The sequence below is a fragment of the Pagrus major genome, chromosome 16 (assembly GCF_040436345.1).
Source record: "Pagrus major chromosome 16, Pma_NU_1.0".
NCBI lineage: Eukaryota > Metazoa > Chordata > Actinopteri > Spariformes > Sparidae > Pagrus > Pagrus major.
Genome location: NC_133230.1, coordinates 6591528 through 6610986, shown reverse-complemented (window position 1 = coordinate 6610986; position 19459 = coordinate 6591528). Strand labels below are relative to the sequence as shown.

Below are 19459 nucleotides of genomic sequence, written 5' to 3'. Positions count from 1 at the left end.
AACAGTGAGCGGAGTCCCCGCCGGTGATGCTGAGTGACAGACAGGGGGAGAGAGAGATCCTCCACCGGAGCAGGAAGCTGCTGCTGGGACTGCCGAGAAGACAGAGGAGGTACAAAACAACGTCGACATCAGCAGGCAGGCAGGCAGCAGGCAGCAGCGGGGCATCCACCATAATGTAGACAGAAAGAAGCAAGGAGCAGCCACGTACACCCACCGAGCGACACCCACACATGTCCGAGGCTGCGGCGGTGAAAACAAAAAAAAAAAAGGGGGCCGTGTGTTTTTTAGTCCTGGTGTGAAAAATGAAGGAGCTGAAGGGCTGCGGTATGCGCTCCTCGGTGGGCTTTCTGTCCCGCAGAGAGCTGACCGGGCAGCCGCTCATGAAGGAGGAATTCCAGCGGCGCAGGCTGTCGGGCTGCACCAGCCTCTTCAAGAAGGACATGCTCGGACATTTCGGCTGTGTCAACGCCATTGAGTTCTCCAACAACGGCGGAGAATGGCTGGTGTCTGGTAAGTTGACAAATCCTTCCCCCCCCCCTCTCTCTCTCTTCCCCCTGTCTCAGGCTGTTATAATGTGTTAGCATGCTAACGCTAACTAGCCAGGCAGTCAGCTGAAACCCCCTGAGCTAGCCGCTGCTGCTAAGTTAGCCTAGCCTAGCCTAGCCTAAGCTAGCTAGCTAGCTAACGTCAAAGCCCCGCAGCTCAGAGGGCAGCAGCAGCCCCGGACCGGTCACACATGTCAGCCCATGAGATGAGCACTGTGGCCGCTGTGGTGCACATTTTTTACTTATCGTGGCTAGCTCCTGAAATCACAACGCTATTTATGTCCTGAGAGGATTAAAAACCATCATCTGGCCTAGTGTGACAGCCTGGGGCTTACCGTTTTTTGGTCAGCTGGGGATGTTTACTTTGTTCATAAATGACAGAAAATGAGCTGGATCGTGTGTGTCAGACTGTAAAGATGCAAAAGCAGCAATTATTAATCGATTTGTTGTCAACTATTGTGTTAATATCCAACAATTTTAAGTAACTTTTTGAGAAAAAAAGTACAAATGTGATCACAGCTGATTTCTTTACTCCTCTATGACAGTAAACTGGGTGATATGTGCCTAAAACAATGGCCCAATATTCTCAGACTATATCAGAATATACAATAGGGTCTAAAGCCAAAAAGTTTGCAACCCACTGCTACGAGCGATCGTGTACATTTTTGCAAGGTTGATCCATGTTGTCCTGTCCTCAGGAGGAGATGACCGCCGGGTGCTCCTGTGGCACATGGAGCAAGCCATCCACGCTCGGTCCAAGCCTGTGAAACTGAAGGGAGAGCACCTGTCCAACATCTTCTGCCTGGCCTTCGACAGCACCAACAAAAAGGTCTTCTCTGGTGGTAAGAGCAAGGAAAAACTACAGCTGATCTTTGCTGTGAGGCAATAAATACACAGAAAGAGCCTTTAATCTAAGTTTTTGCATCATCAGTAATGAAAAGATTATCTTTGCATTTTCGATGCATTTAAGTGGTTGCAGAAATTTCAATTTTAACTCACTGAGCTCTGTCAAGCCTCCGTGCAAATTAGTAGAGAGGGTAAAATATTGATGATGCTGTAAAAAAGATTTAGTCGTTAGTAAATGGACAATTAACTAACCACACCATTAAAAGCACCTCTGGTGGCCTGGGTAGCTCTGCGTCTCAACACTGAAGATCAGAGCCGAGCACTGTCACGCTCTGACCTGCAGTTTGTGTGTTTGCTGTCTTTTCAGGAAATGATGAACAGGTGATTCTTCATGATGTGGAGCGGTGGGTACAATAACACAATTAATACTCATTGCTAAAGCATCGAAACAGTTTGACATCCTCACAACTGTTTGCTTGTGTACTTACATTTACACTGATTGTTGTTCATGCAGGAGAGAAACTCTGAACGTGTTCCTGCACATCGATGCCGTGTACAGTTTGTCTGTCAGTCCGGTCAACGACAATGTGTTCGCCAGCTCGTCTGACGACGGACGCGTTCTGATCTGGGACACCCGAGAGCCGCCAAGCACAGGTAAGTGGAGGCAGTTTGTAGGGCTGCACAGTTAATCACAGTATCATCACACTTAAGAGCGATGTAATGAAGTAATGTAGTGCTACAGAGACGTCCTGGTCCACAAGTCTTGTTCTCCAGATGTAAGAACACATGTTTGTTTCGTTCAGACCCCAACAAATGGCAGATCATCATGATTTTAACAGCTTTTTTCAGTGAAAATGAAAAATATGATGCAAAAATGATAATTCGAACTAATCATGAATAATATCACAATAACAATATCTGTTCTCTCAGCCCTAGTGGCTCATATGCTCTGTAAAACTCACTGGTTTGTGATAATAATAGCAACTTTAGACTGAAATGCTTGTTGATGGCATGTTTAAAGTTTATTATTAGAGCTGCAAGGCATGTAGGATTAAAGCATTAAAGTCGGATAACACACTTACACCTAAGATTTTGTTTCTCATAGCATCACACAGCAGCAGTATCAGACTAACAATGGGTTAAGGAGAGCAAATAAAAATCGTGTGGCCTCAGGATCCCAAATGTTCTGTACTGGAAGATGAATGAATAAGTTAGCAGATCAGCGACCACTCTGGTAAAATGGTTACAGTCTAATTCTGCCTTTTATGAGATTAAAATGATGCTGACGGAGTCTCTCTGGAACGTGTCCTCTCCTTTGTTGTCTCTTTGTGGTCACGATCAAAAAGCTGTTCATAGGCAGTCATGCAGTGTATTTTAAAGTGTCTCTGTTGGACTGAAACTGGTGTGTAGTACTTCACGAGTGAGAGTTGTTGATTAAAAATGCAGTGGATCATCTTGCATGACGTCAACATCCTTCTATTTTGGAGGCCTTCCTTGTGACCGAGTTGACCTAATAATACATTTAGCAGTAATCGTTATTCGGTGTGTGCCAGCAGCCTTTTTATGTCGTCTGTTCGAGCACTGAAGTTTGAACTGATAAAAGTTAGACACAAATGAATTCTTTTGTCAGTCCAGCTGTCGCTCTCTTTATACATGTATGTGTTTTATTATTAATGCCACTGTGTGAAGTATGATACATCAAAATAAGTCAGCACACCTGGGCGGGGAATTGTTTTGACCAGATTGTTGAATGACAATGTGCAACAGTGATGTTAATATAAGACTGCCCTCTGCTGGAATTTCAAGTGGATCGTATCAAAATCTGCACTATAAAATCTCCCGACACGTAAATGTAGGAAATGCAATGAGGTAATTCAGCGTTACATCACATAACACATGATTTTTTTGGCACTAATCTGACCGAAATAAATACAAGAAACAGAACAATGAAATCATTAAAACCTCGTCTCTTCCTTCAGAGCCATTCTGCCTGGCCAGCTACCCGTCAGCCTTCCACAGTGTGATGTTCAACCCTGTGGAGCCCAGGCTCATCGCCACAGCCAACTCCAAGGAGGGAGTGGGATTATGGGACATCCGCAAGCCACGCAGGTTAGACGCTTTTCTCTCAAAACTATTTTCAAGATGGGATCAAACTTTATTGTTACAAGCATTCAAATAAGCTGAAGTAAGAACAAAGAAAAAACACGACAGTTAATAAACAGTCACCACTTAAAGTAGTTTTACAGTATTGTGTATAGTGAGTCAGTTTACAGTCTGCTCTTGTGATTGTCCTGCTCACGTCCACCATGTGGCGCTGTTGTCTCACAGTTAAACCAAACACAGCTGCTACTCAGCCAACTGCAGAGCCATGTCACTGCAAAAACCAAATGTTTATACCAATAAAGTGACTCTGTGAAAACACTTAATTTCTCTGAGTGTGTGTTTACTCAGGTTAGATTAGTTTCTGGTTGTTGGTTGTTGCGCAGATGACGGTGCTTCCAACAAAAGTAAACACCGAGTGCTTCTCCTCCTCCGCTGTTGGCTCTGTGTCTCTTCACTGTGGGTGTGTTTACAGACACTTCTGAGAAATTCCTTCAATTCGCTGTCAGGTTCAAAAATAGCTTCTTGTTGAAGATGATTCAATGAAATTTTTGTAGTATTTTGTCATAACGTGGTATGCAAGACTCTTTAATCCTCTGATAAACTGCAGACACATTAAAGTGTACTGTATCATCTGATGATGTCATGTCAGTTGCATTAAAAACAGTTTTTTTGGTATAACATTTACTATTTTGTTTTGAAAAGTGCTTTACAAGTTCTCAAAATATTCAAAAAATGTAAAATATTATGTTTGAAATATTCAAGATTCATGTATATAAGTATTTTAAACAGGGTTGTATAATGAGATGAAGTTTGTAGTCCTCATATGCTGCCCAGAAACGGAGAATATATAGATGAATTAATAAACATTCAGTCATATAAACAAACTGTTCTTTATATATCGGAGTGCAGAAGCTCAGTTCAGAAGTATCACAGTGTGAGGAAAGAAAAATATCCTTAATATCAAATAAATAATTCCCACTAAGAAAAGCAGACTCATTATAATAATTGAATTCACAAACCGTGTTATATCCTAATTATATGGTTATAATAACAAACTAATCTCTCCAAATCTATTATTTGTAGTTGATTATGGCTCTTTTCGTTGGAGATGCGGTGCTAATCTTTCCAATTTAATCCGACCTAACTCTAATATTTGCTTTTCTTGTGTTCTCTCAGCTCATTGCTGCGTTACGGAGGCAGCCTGTCCCTGCAGAGCGCCATGAGTGTCCGCTTCAACAGCACCGGCACCCAGCTGCTGGCACTGCGACGCCGCCTGCCGCCGGTCCTCTACGAGCTGCACTCCCGCCTGCCCAGCTTCCAGTTTGACAACCAGGGCTACTTCAACTCCTGCACCATGAAGAGCTGCTGTTTCGCTGGTGACAAAGATCAGGTTGGTCCTCACATCATACGAATACTGAACTGAAACGTCTGCAAACACGTTTATAAATTACAGGGTTGTACAAAATCAAAGCAGACCAGCAAAAAGAAAAATAAGGCAAGCAGAACTTTAAGGGATTGATTTCAAACTCCAGTCCGTGGAGTCCAAATATGTCTTCCCCTTAAATACAGTGAAATATGAATGTATGAAATGTTATACAGGAGATCTAAAAGTTTCCATTTCATGTGCAGCCATGAAAGAAATATCTTCCACATAATTTATTGCACTCGCGTGTGTGATTTGGCTCCTGATAGAACAAGCAGATATACATGGAGGCGATGTCAAACAGTGGAGAGACTGTTTTTTTCTGACTTTGTGGTTCCTTAAAATGAAATGTTAGGAGAAAATTGAGAACATGTGGAATCAACAGGAAGAATAAAAATAGAAGAATATATTAATTCCTTCTGTGACACTGGGACTTTTGAGTGTTGGAGGAACACCAGAAGCTCCTGTACTCAGCCAATGGTCCTCCCGATGGTCCTTCTCAGACATGACATCACCCTGCAACCATGTTTATTATGTTAACATTATCCTCGGGTGTCGGCAGAGCTCACGGAGGCTTAAGAAATGAGCCCTCACTACATGAGTGACGGAGATAGTTTGAAGGTTACAGAATCAGGTCAGGACCGTACAAGAAGGTTGCTGGTTTGAAATGAATCTGCCAACCTGCTGCTGAGATGGACCGAAAAACTGTGTTTATGTTTTATTCTCAGTAAAATCTCTCAGTGTAATCCAATACAGTTTAATTTTATCCATTACAGTGTATAATGATATAATAACAAAGGGATAAATTAAACATAAATAGATAAATAAACCAGAATACCTATTGTTTTCATCAAGACCCATGAATTATTACCTGAGAAATTAATGAAAATGTTGAAAAACTCTTGCAATGTTAAAGAAAGCGAGAAAAAGATCTCGGATCTGTCCCCTTATCCGGATCCACACCACAAGTTGATGGGGTCTCCTGGGCAGAGACCCATCCTCCACCCAAGTTTCGTGGAAATCAAATCAAGCATTTTGTTGTACAATCCTGCGTGTTAGCATTGCGAGCAACACCATGAGCAACACTTTCAGGGTAATGCTAGTTTTAGTTAGACATGAAAGTGTAGTGAGAAAGAGAAAAGGTGGGCAAAGAAGCCATAACATGTGAAAAAGGACGGGATGGAGGTCTGACCAGATGATTTCCATCATTGCTGTGTCAGCTCTTATTTTCAGAAATTTCCTCATGTAGACACAGAACCACAGACAGGAGAGGATTTTCTCAGGATGGTGTGAAAGCAGAGGTGCGGAGTGGCAGCTTACCATACAAAATTGATGGAGAGGAAAGAGGGAGGGAGCTCTGGGTGTGACATTCCTACTTGACGTGTCTTCTGGGAACCTGAGGCGGAGCACACAGGTGTTCAGTTCAGAGTTTGTTCGTGTGCCCTGGAGCTAAAGTGATACGAGTAACGGTTGAGGAATAATGATTTCTCATCACTGCAGAACATTTCACGTTGGCTCCTTTTAGATCAAAAGAAGTGTGAAAACGGATCGACCACCGTGCATGATTGCAAGCTTTCATGATCTAGAAACCTTCATGAGAAAGTCCCTGAAACAGCAAAGTTGAAAGAGAAATGTACCCTCTGACACCAGCAGAATATTTACAGAAGGAAATTGGAGACATTTGTTTAAACCATTGGCAGATAAAATGGCACAAAATAATTCAAAACTTGACAGGATGACAGAAACCCAGCTGCACAAAATGATGCCTCAAACACGAATGTAAATGATTTCAGAAAAATGTGCCTCCAGATGGTAAAATCAGGCTTGATGGACGTTCCACTTAAATGGAAATGTGCTAAATGAAAGAAGAAAAGAAGGAGACATATTTTCAAGAAGGAAAAAAATCTGGTCCTTCACATTATGCATGTAAATATTTGTGTGGGTGCTTGTGAAGTCCAGATTATAACCAAGCAAATACGAGTAAATTATCAGCGATGACCGACTTCCAACTGTAGCCACAGGCAATGTTGGTATCTATCTTCCTGTTTTAATGCACATTTTTAGTTTTAACATAAACAGAAAATGTGCTAAAGTACAAAGGAAACAGACTTAAACAGTAAATCATGATGTTCATTAAGCATATGACTTTATGTTCCTTAAGATGAATATATAAGTCAAAATGACATATTTCCATCATATTGTGCGCCATCTTGTTACTTGCTCTTCTTCTCCAGTGACGTAATGGCCCCCAACTGGAACATTAACAAACTCCCAGTAGTCACACAAGAGTAGTCGATACAAACGCACATTAATTCACATTTTCTTCCACCAATTTCTGAAAATGTGGTTAAAATTTGCACCACATTTGGATGGAAACCTGGCTCCTGTCAGAGCATAAAGAAAAAGTCAGACTCTAGCTCTTCTCTCTCTCTCTCTCTCATGTGGCTTTAAGACATGTATATATATATATATATATATATATATATATATATATATATATATATATATATATGTATATGTATATATATATATGTATATATATATATGTATATATATATATGTATGTGTATATATATATATATATATATATATATATATATATATATATATATATATATATATATATATACATATATATATTATAGACATGTATATATAAGAACAGAGCATAGCTTATATATATATGTATATATATTTATATATATATAAAGAACAGAGCATAGCTCCAACCCTGGCTCTGTCAGAACTTACCTTAAGCGACAGGTCTAAGTGGAACCATCTGTTTACAAAGTCTAATAACAGTTCAGACGAGGAGCAGGAGCTGTGTTGGGGTCAGACTGTCATGTCATGTCAAGTTTGTGTTTGATCCACACTATGAGACGAAACACTGCGATAAGATCTGGTGGTGTTGTGCCACATTATGACCCCCCCCCAGGGTTTCACTCTCCTTGTGTGTGTATATATAAAGATTTCCCCTCCTTTGTGGTCAGATAGAAAGTTTTGTCATATGAAATGGAGCAGACTTAAACATCTAAACATCCCTCTGTTTTCTCTCTCCAGTACATCTTGTCTGGGTCAGATGACTTCAACCTCTACATGTGGAAAATCCCAAAGGATCCAGAAGTCGGTGAGTTATTAGATCAGTCTACACTGACTGCATATTTATGTGGGTCTATGCTGATGGGTATGCTACGATTTCACCTGTTTTTGCGTCTCCACATGACAAAAAAAGTGGATTAATTTATTTATCTAGGGCCTCATTACAAAGAGAATTTCCTCAACTCCACTGGTGCTGCCAGTTTTGGCACTTATTTCGAATTTTGGACAGGGTCAATGCCACTTTCTTCACTTAGGGCGGTTCTGGAGTAGCTTAATTTATATCCTAAGATAAGATAAACACAGTTTAGAAACATGTTTTCTTCATACCAAAAATCCTAAATGTCATCCTAAACTGAGTTAAGACAGGATGTTTAAGTGAGGAGGTGAGATTTTCTAACTGCTTCTGCCGACTCTGCTAAATACTGTTGCTTTCTTTTGTGCTTCTGGTTTGTTTAAGTTCATATCGTTCATCGGGAAATCAGGGTTTGTGAACGAATAGTTTAGAGGACAAAGTTTTAGTGATGTGTCATCGTGCAAGGTTAAAGATTACAGTGGCGTCGGGGTAGGCAAAACAAAACCTGATTCCAGTCGCTGTCAATTTCAGCCCCAGAAAGAATGATGGACGTATGTGAGCTTCAGCCCAGACTGTGGTTTGCCCTCAGTTCATTTGGTCACAATATACTTTCCAGGCAGGAGTAACTATCGGATATCAACATCTGTCTCATTATATAACCCTCCATTTTTCAGCCTGAGTTCAGGTTCAGTTCTTACTTGAATCAAACTGCACCAGCTTTTTCTCGTCCTGTCCAGACTTACTAAAAAGCGAAGTTAATGTTGAAGTTAGAGTTTGAAATAAGTGCTCCACACAGGCTTTCTGTGAACACGCCTCAAATCTCATTACTGTGGGAAGAAAATCCCAAGAATGTGGTCGTTTGTAGCTCTGTAGCACCACCTGACACATTTATGGATTTTATTTTCCCTGGAGTTACTCACACTTAAAATATGTGCACTGGGCCTATTTCATGTCAGACTAATAGCACATTATGAGGATAACATTACAGCCATATTTTACACACTTGGAAAATTCAGAAGCAGGTTGAATAATCTTTGCTGTATTCGTATGTAATGAATCCTGGTCATATGCTCATGCTTATGTCTCAGTTTCACATTAAACAAACCCGCAACATGTTCGTCCTTCCAGGAGGCCGTGTGGTGAACGGGGCTTTCATGGTCCTGAAGGGTCACCGCTCCATAGTGAACCAGGTTCGCTTCAACCCTCACACCTACATGATCTGCTCCTCCGGCGTAGAGAAAGTCATCAAGGTTAGTAAATGACCATCATCACTGTGTTTTTATGAAGGAAGCCATGTAGCACCCGATAATATAGTACTTCCCTGAAAATGCAATAAAGCCTGAAAATGTAATAAGAATTTCACTTAACTTGATTGAAAATGTAATAAAGTTTCCTGACTGCAATGACATTTTTACCCAAAATGTAATACTTTAATACATTATGTGGAATTTATTACAATTTCAGCTCGGTCATTTATTAAAAACTGATAACATGGGCAGAAACATGGGGCCATGCAGCATCATCCTGAGACCTGTACTACAAGGCGAGTTCAACATATCCAGGATATCGTGGGTGTGTTCTTACACAGTCGTTAAAGACACGTGTGAGCTCTGAGTTTCAGAGTCGTGGCCCTAACGACTCCCTAATCGTAGGCAACTGGACTTGTTTCAGTTTCTTGAAGACGTTTCACCTTCTTCAGTTCTAACTATCTGGAGAGGAGTTGGCTACTCCACTTGTGGTGGTGAAACGTCTTCAAGAAACTGAAACAAGTCCAGTTGCCTACGATACAGCAGCTAGATTTACCATGACCTGAGTGACCGAGAACCTTCATCAACATATCCAGGATATGTTTTCCTTATCTGGCTTCACTAGCCCTGACAATCGCAATCACGCTAAGCGGTCACACAGATGTGCTCATCAACTCGATAAGTCAACCCAGGTTTTTTTCACATCTAGCCATCAACCCATGTTCACATGAAGGGGAGGAGTTTGCAGCATATATCCAGTTACAAACATGGACGAGTCTGCTGGCAGCAGAGTGAAATATGTCATAAATGAAGAGGAATCTATGAGACGAATAAAATAATAAGTCAAAACGCATAAACCAAGCTAAAAGTATTACAGTTGCAGACTCCAAATGCAGGAAGGACAGCTGTCAAAAAATCCCAGACTGTGTGAATGCATGAATTAATATCTTATCTTATTATCTTATAATATCACTGTCACATCATCGGGGCATGGATCTTGATCCAGAAAATCAGGCATATTAATTTGGCTGTTATCTATGAGTGAGCACAAAAAGAGACTCATGGGCCTTGGCAGAGGTATGCATTCTAATCAGTGTCATTCTGGTTGGTCAAGTTATTACTTTATTGGATTTTGTTCCTATTTTAATCAAGTGAAGTGCAAATTTTATTACATTTTCAAGCAGTATTGCATCTTTTTGAGAGTTTAAAGGAGTTACAAAGAGGTAATTCTTCTATCCACTGCAGCATCAGGATGATGAAGTGTCTGGAGAAAAAAGTTATGTAAGTGGACGGACTGAGTTTGAGTCTGTGCTCTGAGATGTTCAGACAGTAGACGTGCCCTTAAGTGAGACATTGATCTCCACTGACACCAGGCAGTAAGTGACTGAGCTCCGACCTCCCTCTGTGGAGCGAGGCATGAAAAAAGACGGATTTCCCCCTATCATTAACCGTTGTCTGTAACAAATGATGCTGGGCAGCAAACTGGGTCATGGGAAGATGTGAATGGTTCCTCTGATACAGTATTTCTGAAACCAGACCATGACAATATGACTCACTGTCAAGCTTTCACAAGTCTAGAGGGATGGCCTGCTGAGCAGATGAGTAAATCAAGTATTATTGCTCAAGCTGTAACCGTAGCTCAGGCTTCATTAAGCTGCAACATCTGTTTTGTTTTGGATTTTAAATAAAAAAACTGAATCATCATAGAATTCATGTGAAAGTTTGGAAACTGTTTAATATTTAGCTGCTGGGAGTATGTTTGAATTTATTTTGTTAACTGACTCTGAAAATATCAGTTTCATTGTCATGGTATAAAGTATTACACAATTATCATTATTTTTATGTATGATGACCCTTAAAGAAATGAAAACAGAAGTCGTTTTCTTTGTATTATCTCCTGACAGACATGAAACTTGATTTAAACTTGAAATGTTTTCTTTTTTAATAACAATAATGTGGTAGAATTTAATCCTGTAGATCAGCAAATATATATGGTATGTTAACTATCAATTTTCTTACTGTGGTATACAATGAAACCAGTATACGGCAGCTGCAACCCTAAAACCCCCCAAATTTTCTAGCTCAAAACATTCAATCAAGCTTACAAGAACAGCAAACTAAATGACTATATAAGGTACATTAATTGCTGTGGGTATAAAGGAATTCTGTTTTTTTGCAATTGCATTCATTGTAACAATTTAGATGTGGTGATAAAGGCTTAAAGAGTCTGGAAATTGTTCATTAGGGTACCTTTAAAGTCTTTGAATTGTTCTCTTAAAAGGCTGTACAAAGCCTCCATATGACAAACCATCTTGTTTTTATCTGTCGTCTTCTCTTGTTGCATTCCTGTATCGAGTCTTATTCAGTCCAGGCTGTCTGAGTCAGTGTATTGTCCTGGTGCTGACCTCATAAATAAACCAGCCAGCATTTGAAGTTGGCCCACTGTCTCACTGATCATTGACTGACTCAGTCAAACATCATCACTAAGTTATTTTTTCTGTGCTCATCAACCGAACACATGTTGTTTTGTTATCTCATTCTCACATTAGTGAGCAGTCCCTACTCTAGTTCGTATCGTTGTATACTTGTCAGATGAGACTTACTCCTCTCACTCAGAAAATGGGGTTACTGTCTGATTTATTAGTTTAACTGGGTCCTTGCAGAGAGTCTAAGAATATATTTATTAGAAGGAGGGACCCTTCACACAAGGGTAAGAAAGATTCAGTAACAGAAGCTCTCTGTTTTGTACCTTTTACTGGACACAGTGAAAGGTGATACAAGGCCAGGTGTTCTGTAATATGAGGTTAGTAATAACTGACCTGGACTTCTCCACTCTCCCCACTTTGTCTCCACTTGCCACTCTGCCTTCTAATCAGTCCAACGTAAAATCTTTCCTTTTTTCTCCATCCGTCTCAGGTGTGGAGTCCCTACCAGCAGCCCGACAGCCTCGGTGACCTGGATGGCCGAGTGGAAGACAAGTCGCGCAGTCTCTACACCCACGAGGAGTACATCAGCCTGGTACTTAACAGCGGCAGCGGTCTGTCCCACGACTACGTCAGCCAGTCCATCCAGGAGGATCCACGCATGATGGCTTTTTTCGACTCTCTGGTGCGTCGAGAGATCGAGGGCTGGAGCTCCGACTCTGACAGCGACCTGAGCGAGGAGGCCATCATGCAGCTCCACGCCCGAGGACGCCGCACCACGCGGCCCACGCCGGCAGCTCCCGCCGCTGTGACAGCTGCTAGTCACCACAGCGACTCTGACAACTCGTCATCCTCCTCTCTGGCTGGACCTGATGCCTCAGCAGGGGAAGAGCAAGCCGGAGCGGAGGTGGATGAGCGGCCGAGGAGACGGAGCAGGCATCAGCGGCATCAGTCTGGCTTCCTTGTGAACGAGGGTTCGGACTCGAGTGAGTTTTGGCTCGACCCCATGCCCCGGCCTCGCTCTCCGAGCCCCAGGGACAACTCCACACTGTCCAGCCCCACCTCCTCTCCTTCACTTCCTGCGGGAGCCTCCAGCTCCTCCACATCCACTTCCAGCTCCAGCAGTGACGACGAGGAGCGGCGTAGTGCAGTGAGGCGGCGCAACGTCATGAGACGACGACGCATGCACGTGGTCTCCAGAGCTGGGGATCGACCCGAGTCTGCACAGGCTCTGTTTTCACAGGCTCTGTTTTCAGCCATCGACTCCTGCAGCTATCCATCGATATCAGTCGATGACCTGTCTTCCTCCTCGTCAGGCGAGGAACAAAACTCTCTCCAGATCAAACCCTGCAGTGGCGACACCAGAGATGACGAAAAATGTCTGAGCCCTTCTGACTTTGTGTGTCTTAGCCCAGTAATGTCCCCTGAGAGCCAAGAGAATGAGGAAGGGAGTGACAGGACTGAGCTGGACAGACATCCAGCTGCGTCTCCGCGGTCTCTGCTCGGACACAGGACCGGAGAAAGAGCTGCTGCTGAGCCGGCTTTAGACAGCTCCGACAGCGGAGAGGCTTGTAGCAGCTCAGGGGCTTTGGACAGTAACTCCCAGAGCCGACGTAGCCGTGGAGCGAACGGGCAGCACCGGACTGTGGCGAGCGAGAACCTCCTCGTCTCCTCAGAATCAGAGGAAGAGACTGATGTCACTCCTGAAGACACGAGGCCACAGAAAGAAAAAGGTCTGGCACAGAGCGCTCTGAAACGGACTCATGTGGTAACAGAGGAGGGCGAGTCAGGATCCTCACCCTCAGAAAAGAAGTTAAAAACATAATGACATCTCTTTCTCATCCTTGAAAGAAATCATTTGTTAACAGACTTAATTTAGGAATTGGGTTTTCTATGGGTTTGTACAACTCAGCTTTTTCATTTTGCGTCTTGTAGTCATGTGACACATGAACTCATTTTGAGCAGAACTTAAAAAAAGAAAGTTTGATTGTCTTTTTGTTTCCGAACAAATAAATAGGACAATGTCATCATTGTTTAGGTCAAACCGCAGATGACAGTAAAAAATGGAAAACATGAAGCATAAGCTGAATATTGTTGATAGCAATGGAATTTAAAGTGAAACGCATTTATTTTCATGCAGCATCAATGTTTCTTTCTCATGTTCTGGTGGTTGCTGAAAGCTCCGACCAGGATTTGGAGCGCCTCCAAATTACAAAAAACAAAAAGACAAAAAAACAGGTCTTATGGAGGACAAAAGCTTTGCAGCGCTATGATTTCTACAGTTTCACACTGAGCGTTAATCTGATTGGGTTTATTTTCATTTTAAAGTGATTCTCTGCTGCTTCAGGGGTGTCTGAAGCATTGACTGTGTCACCATTTGTTGAAGCTGTGCATTGAAATGATGCTTTCAGTGTCTCTACCAATTGTTTTTGTCTCATTATCCAGCCCCTGGGTACCATTACAAGCCAGCGCTCGCTTTTGTTTTCCTGCAATTAAAGAATGATTTGTTCTCCAGTGACAATGACACAACTTCTTCCTGAGGCTTCACTTATTCACGCTCGAGGTTGATTGGTTGAAATATTTACTGTCTGAAATGAATCCAAAACAAGTTATTTAACCGCAGATTTCGGTTCCCTGCTTACAACTGCTAACTGAGTTACCGTGGCAACGCAGCCTCAACGCTCCCTGTGAAAGCAATCTGGCCGTGACCCTGAGCAACCGATGTCGTTCAGAGTAGATTATTTTATTGACTGAACCAAAAGCTATCGTTGCTTTCATTAAAGGAATAGTTAAAGCTGTCATTAGCAGCCTGCTACTCTGAATAAAACATGACTGTGTACATCACTGGGGACTGAAAGAGTGATTCAGACATCACGACGAGTTCATGTCCAACAACAAGAACTGCATTTTGTGTGGATAGATGCTAAAGAGAGAGCTTTCTGGTACTTTTTGCTCAGTTGTAATGAAATCATAGATGTTCAGACTTCCATCTTTCTCAGATCTTTAAAGGGTTATCTCATATTTAAACCCTGGACTCTATTTTCACATATTAAATCATTAATAGGTACAAAAGGTTTTGGAGTTGGTCCAGCAGATGGCAGAGGCAACGGTCATTGTATCTACTAAAAGATCAGATTGTTATTCTAAGTAACTGACAGCATTATTTAAGAGTTCACAACAGAGAGAGACTTTTTTTGTTTCAGAATAATACCATCATTGTTGAACCAGAAAAAAAAGCTTTATGATGATCTCTTAAAAGGCACCAGACTCAGACTCGGTTGACAAAAACACAAATTTTATCTTGCAGAACAAGAGACTTCCTGTAATGTCAGATTTTTATCAATGGTGGTGGTTGTTTAATGGTGTGTTAACCGGCAGTGCAGCGAGTTTGACCGCAGGATCATTTCTGTTTATTTGTGTTGCAAAGGTCTATTCGCCCCAAACAGCCAGATTACTTAACCTTAAGCTAGCGAAGGCATGTGTGTGTCTCTGTGCGTGTGTGTCTGTGTTTGAATACCCCTGGTGGCAGTAAATACATATTGTGCCTTAAGGGTAGTATATGTCAAAATATCGTCATTACCTTTGAATGACTTCTTTTCAATATTGGCTTATATGTGAGATTGAAAGTTTATACTTGACCCTGAAACAGTGGATGCGTAATATCTCAAGAAAAATGGATATTTGAGAATCTACAATTTCATGACCACGAGTCAAATTCCTGCTGAGGAAGATAAAATGATATAATCGTTTTGAGATTGTTATTTCAAACTATGTCCAAGTTAAAAAAATAGACTTTCTCTTTCAACTGTAATTAAAGCAGTTGGGTAGTCTTTAAACCCAAAACATGTATTTAAGCTGTGAAACTCTTTGGTTTTGATGCCTGCTTTTGAGATGTGGTCGCCGTAATTTAACACTTTTTCAGGAAACTCAAAGGTAGACATCAAAGGTACCAAACACTCACAAAAATTCTGTCTTCCTGAAGGCAGGATATTGACTCGTCATGAGGTGAATAACCATAAAAGGATGAGTATCTGTTCAGCAGATAATTTCACCACACCCACTTAAATTCCCGTACTTTGTAATGATTGTGCATGAAACGCATGATGTCATTGCTTTTCCGAGGAAGCAGCCATGCCAGTTGTCTCCTGCCTACAGCCTGAACGCCTGCACTCTTCTGCCAGACAAAGCAGACGACCAGAGGGGCATACCAGCGGTTGTTGGGAAAAGATTATAAAAGAAAACACACCACACGACAGCGCTGCCTCACGAGCAGGCGGTGAGGTGGTAGTCTGAGGGCAGGCAGACGTGTAGTTAAGGGGTTATCGAGTTGTTTGTACTGCTCTCTTGTCAAAATGATTTCCTCGACTCTCAGAACTTCTCAGTGTGGCCGACACTTATCTGCAGGAAGTAGACACCCTTCATTTAACCTCCATGCTTCCCCCGGGACATGTATTCAAATAGGGATCACGTATGCTTTGAGGGTGTTTACACAGACTGGAGTGTGCCTGCTGGGCTGCATATAGCTTAATGATTAATTACAGGCTACCGATGCAGAGGGCTTTTCTAACACCTAACAATACAGTTTTACAGCTGCAACATCAATCAAAATGATGTCAAGAGTTGAGTTTTAAGTCGCATTTCTTTTACTGTTACTAAACACATTGTTGAAGTATGTCTGGCTGGTCTCATTAGAAGATATTTGAACCCATTAGTGAACTTACAATGGCCTTTTTTTATCTGTATTTATTCAGGAAGGTTAACTGGATATGTGTGCACTTTTGCAGCAACGCCCTCCTTCATAGGTCACATTCGAAACTGGGAGGAGCCCGGTTCAACCACAGCCTTTGAGGACTTCCACAAGAGCGAGCATGGGTGACGTCAAATGCACCATATTGGTTTGGGAGGGGACGCACTTACTTTTTCGGTTTCTTAAAGGCCATGGAAACTTTTCTCTTCTTAATATTAGTGTAGTGGTCCTACATGATCACAGAGCTGTGTCTATTTTTACGTGACGGATTTCTGTATTTGGCTTTTCTCACTGGTTTGTGATGGGCCGGGTCAATTTGAGAGGTGGCGACAGTTTTCATTCTGCACCTGTCAGGAATGAAAAACATTTTAACGAAACATAGACTGTATAAAACATGGATGTCGTCTCCGAAGAGCCATTGTAAAGAGATACTTGATTTCTGGTGATATTAGGGAGTCTAAAATTCAAATGTCAATGGTAATCAACAAAATGAGACAGATATTTAACAGAAGCAGGATATTTTACATTTTAATAAGAAACATTATTGATTAAAGGTGCAATATGTAAGAATTGGCCACCTGTGGAATCTATGGTTAAAGGAAATATGAGGCAGCATATCACCAGAGTAACCGCAAACTGCTGCTAACTCTAGCTGCCCTTAGCTAGTTAGCTCGGTTAGCCGTGCAGCTAGCGGTTCGGACTTGGAGCTTGGGGACCAGGGGACTGTTAGTGTTTACATTGGCTATATACTCACTTCTTTCTAACTCCACATCTCCAGATATTTTGACTGATTCTGATTCATATGATATCTTTATTTTCATACTTAATGTGTAAAATTGGCAGAGTTCACCTTTTAAAATCTGAAACCGAGCTTTCAGAAGCTTTAAGTTAGCTCCTGTATCCGACCCCTGAGCTTCCAGTTGGATCCGGCCTCATTCCACTGCTGCTTTATGTCCCAAAAAGAGCAGACGTCTCCTTTTAGATTGAGTCCTGACATTCTTTGTCCCGTGCCTACAGGACGCTCCCTTTGATCCCAGATGGTGTTTTGGATCAAGTTGTTTGACCACAAACCCAAACACATGTACAACTCTACAGGATTATCATGGTCGTTCCGCTGTATCCCATACATGGTTCAGCTTTAACGGCAAGGACGGCTATTTAAGAATTCCCCTCCCTACATGACTGGAATACCTTGGGAACTTGCCAGAGACCAGACCAGAGCCAAATGTACCGGCTCTTCACATGACCTGTGAGCCTCAGAAAGCGGGCCCGGGCTCCTCTGCACCACTGACTCTTCACAGGATATTCTGGGATTCTGCTGAATAGTATTATGTTGACGTCAAGTAGCTGGAGCGGGCGAAACGTCTCCAGTCCAGCCCAAACCAAACTGCGCAGTCTGGAGTGTGCCACCAGAATAATTATACACATTTCAGCGGTTAATTATAATGGGTTAATTGATGCGTTTAATAAGCCGTCATTTGCTGCATTGAGAGGAAGAGAATCTTTTGTCAGTCGGCCAATTAGAGTTCCTGTTGCTGCTCTGTGGCCTGGACCTCTTTTAATTCTCAGTGTGGTGTACTGGCTGTGGGTTTAAATGACATAATGATAGAGACGACCGATAGAAAAACTCATTAGCAAATTAAAAAAGTAATAATTAAAAGCCTTTTTAGTCACACTAGCAGCATTGCTCGAGGGATGACCGTGTAACTTGGTCCTTAACTTTGGCCCAGACTTAAGTATCTCAGCAACTTTTGGATTAATTCTTTGTTTTCCAGAGGATGAAGCAAGTTAACTTTGGTGATCTCGCAGGTTAACATTCGGAGCTCACAGTGAAATGTCAGACAGATACTCGTGTTTCCCTCTGGGTGAATCATAATAAATGTAGTGATTTCTGATAAGAGAAACCCAGCATATTGTGCTCCCATAAGGTTGAGAACACAGTCAGACAAGGTAAAAACAACTGGGTTACTGTGATCAGCAACTTAAAACAAATGTGGGCTCGGCATATATTTTGAACAGAACTTGATTGTGAACCTAGGATGGCGCCCATTCAGTCCAATGAGAATTGCTAAATTGCTAAAAAAGTTTTCTATTTTCCAACTTTAGTTATGAATATGCGCAGTAGAGTTTCCCTCGCTGGCCTTAATATTCATGTATTAACATGAATAAGGAGCGTTGCATCCTATATAACCTCACAGCCCTTTAGATTCCTCTGATCATTTAAATGTGATCTGAATGAATCACTTTGTTTTTCAAATGACTGTGGGATAATTAGCTAATGAAAAAGTGTCTTAATTATCACCCGACTGCAACACTAACCAGCTGCAGTCAGCTACTTTTGGTTTTGTTCCATCCCTGACTCTCATCACCAGCACCGGGCTGCCTCTGCTCCACACAGGAGCCGCAGACTGCCTCCTCCACCCGGGGACCAGCAGTGAGCTGGCAGCCTGCTCTCCGTCCGTGACATCACTTTCCCAAACATTTACCGTTGGAAGTTTGTCCATATATGGAAGGAGAGCTCCACTTTCTCCTCCTGTCAGGGCTATCCCGTGTCGGCATCTTTCCTGCTCTCTGTGCATGTGTGTGTGACTGTGTGTGTGTGTGTGTGTGTGTGTGTGTGTGTGTGTGACAGGGAGAGGGAGAGGAGAGGGAGTCGCTTTACCTTACAAGGCAGACAGACCTGGCCTGAGCTTCACATGTTTACAGGAGGAGCTGCGTCGTGACTCACCTCTCTTTTCTCAATGAATGCAAGTGCACTGCAAACTGCACGGTGCAGGTAACAGTGGGCTATTTGACAGTGGTGGAAGAAGTAGGTCATACAGATCCTTTATGATACTTGAGTAAAAGTACTGTGAAAGATACTCCACTACAAGTACAAGTCCTGCATGTAAAACCTGTGAATACTGGCAAAAGTCTCTGGCAGTGTTCACCATTATATATTATGTTTTTTAAT

At 42.0% G+C, this 19459-nt stretch overlaps 1 protein-coding gene across 1 annotated transcript; it reads left to right on the top strand.

Moving 5' to 3' along the window:
* Window positions 1-45: 45 nt before the first annotated feature.
* dcaf5 (ddb1 and cul4 associated factor 5) lies at window positions 46-14544 on the top strand. The gene is made up of 9 exons (XM_073483573.1): window positions 46-510; window positions 1244-1387; window positions 1759-1795; window positions 1906-2045; window positions 3371-3500; window positions 4671-4884; window positions 7978-8044; window positions 9218-9339; window positions 12253-14544. Exons 1-9 carry the CDS (start codon window positions 303-305, stop codon window positions 13582-13584), a joined length of 2394 nt encoding a protein of 797 aa, XP_073339674.1. The 5' UTR covers window positions 46-302; the 3' UTR covers window positions 13585-14544.
* The last annotated feature ends 4915 nt before the right edge of the window (window positions 14545-19459 follow it).

Coding starts and splice junctions, on each gene's coding strand:
- dcaf5 (XM_073483573.1), top strand. CDS start 303: ATGAAGGAGCTGAAGGGCTGCGGTATGCGCTCCTCGGTGGGCTTTCTG. Junction 511..1,243: donor CGGAGAATGGCTGGTGTCTG/GTAAGTTGACAA, acceptor TCCTGTCCTCAG/GAGGAGATGACCGCCGGGTG. Junction 8,045..9,217: donor CCCAAAGGATCCAGAAGTCG/GTGAGTTATTAG, acceptor TCGTCCTTCCAG/GAGGCCGTGTGGTGAACGGG.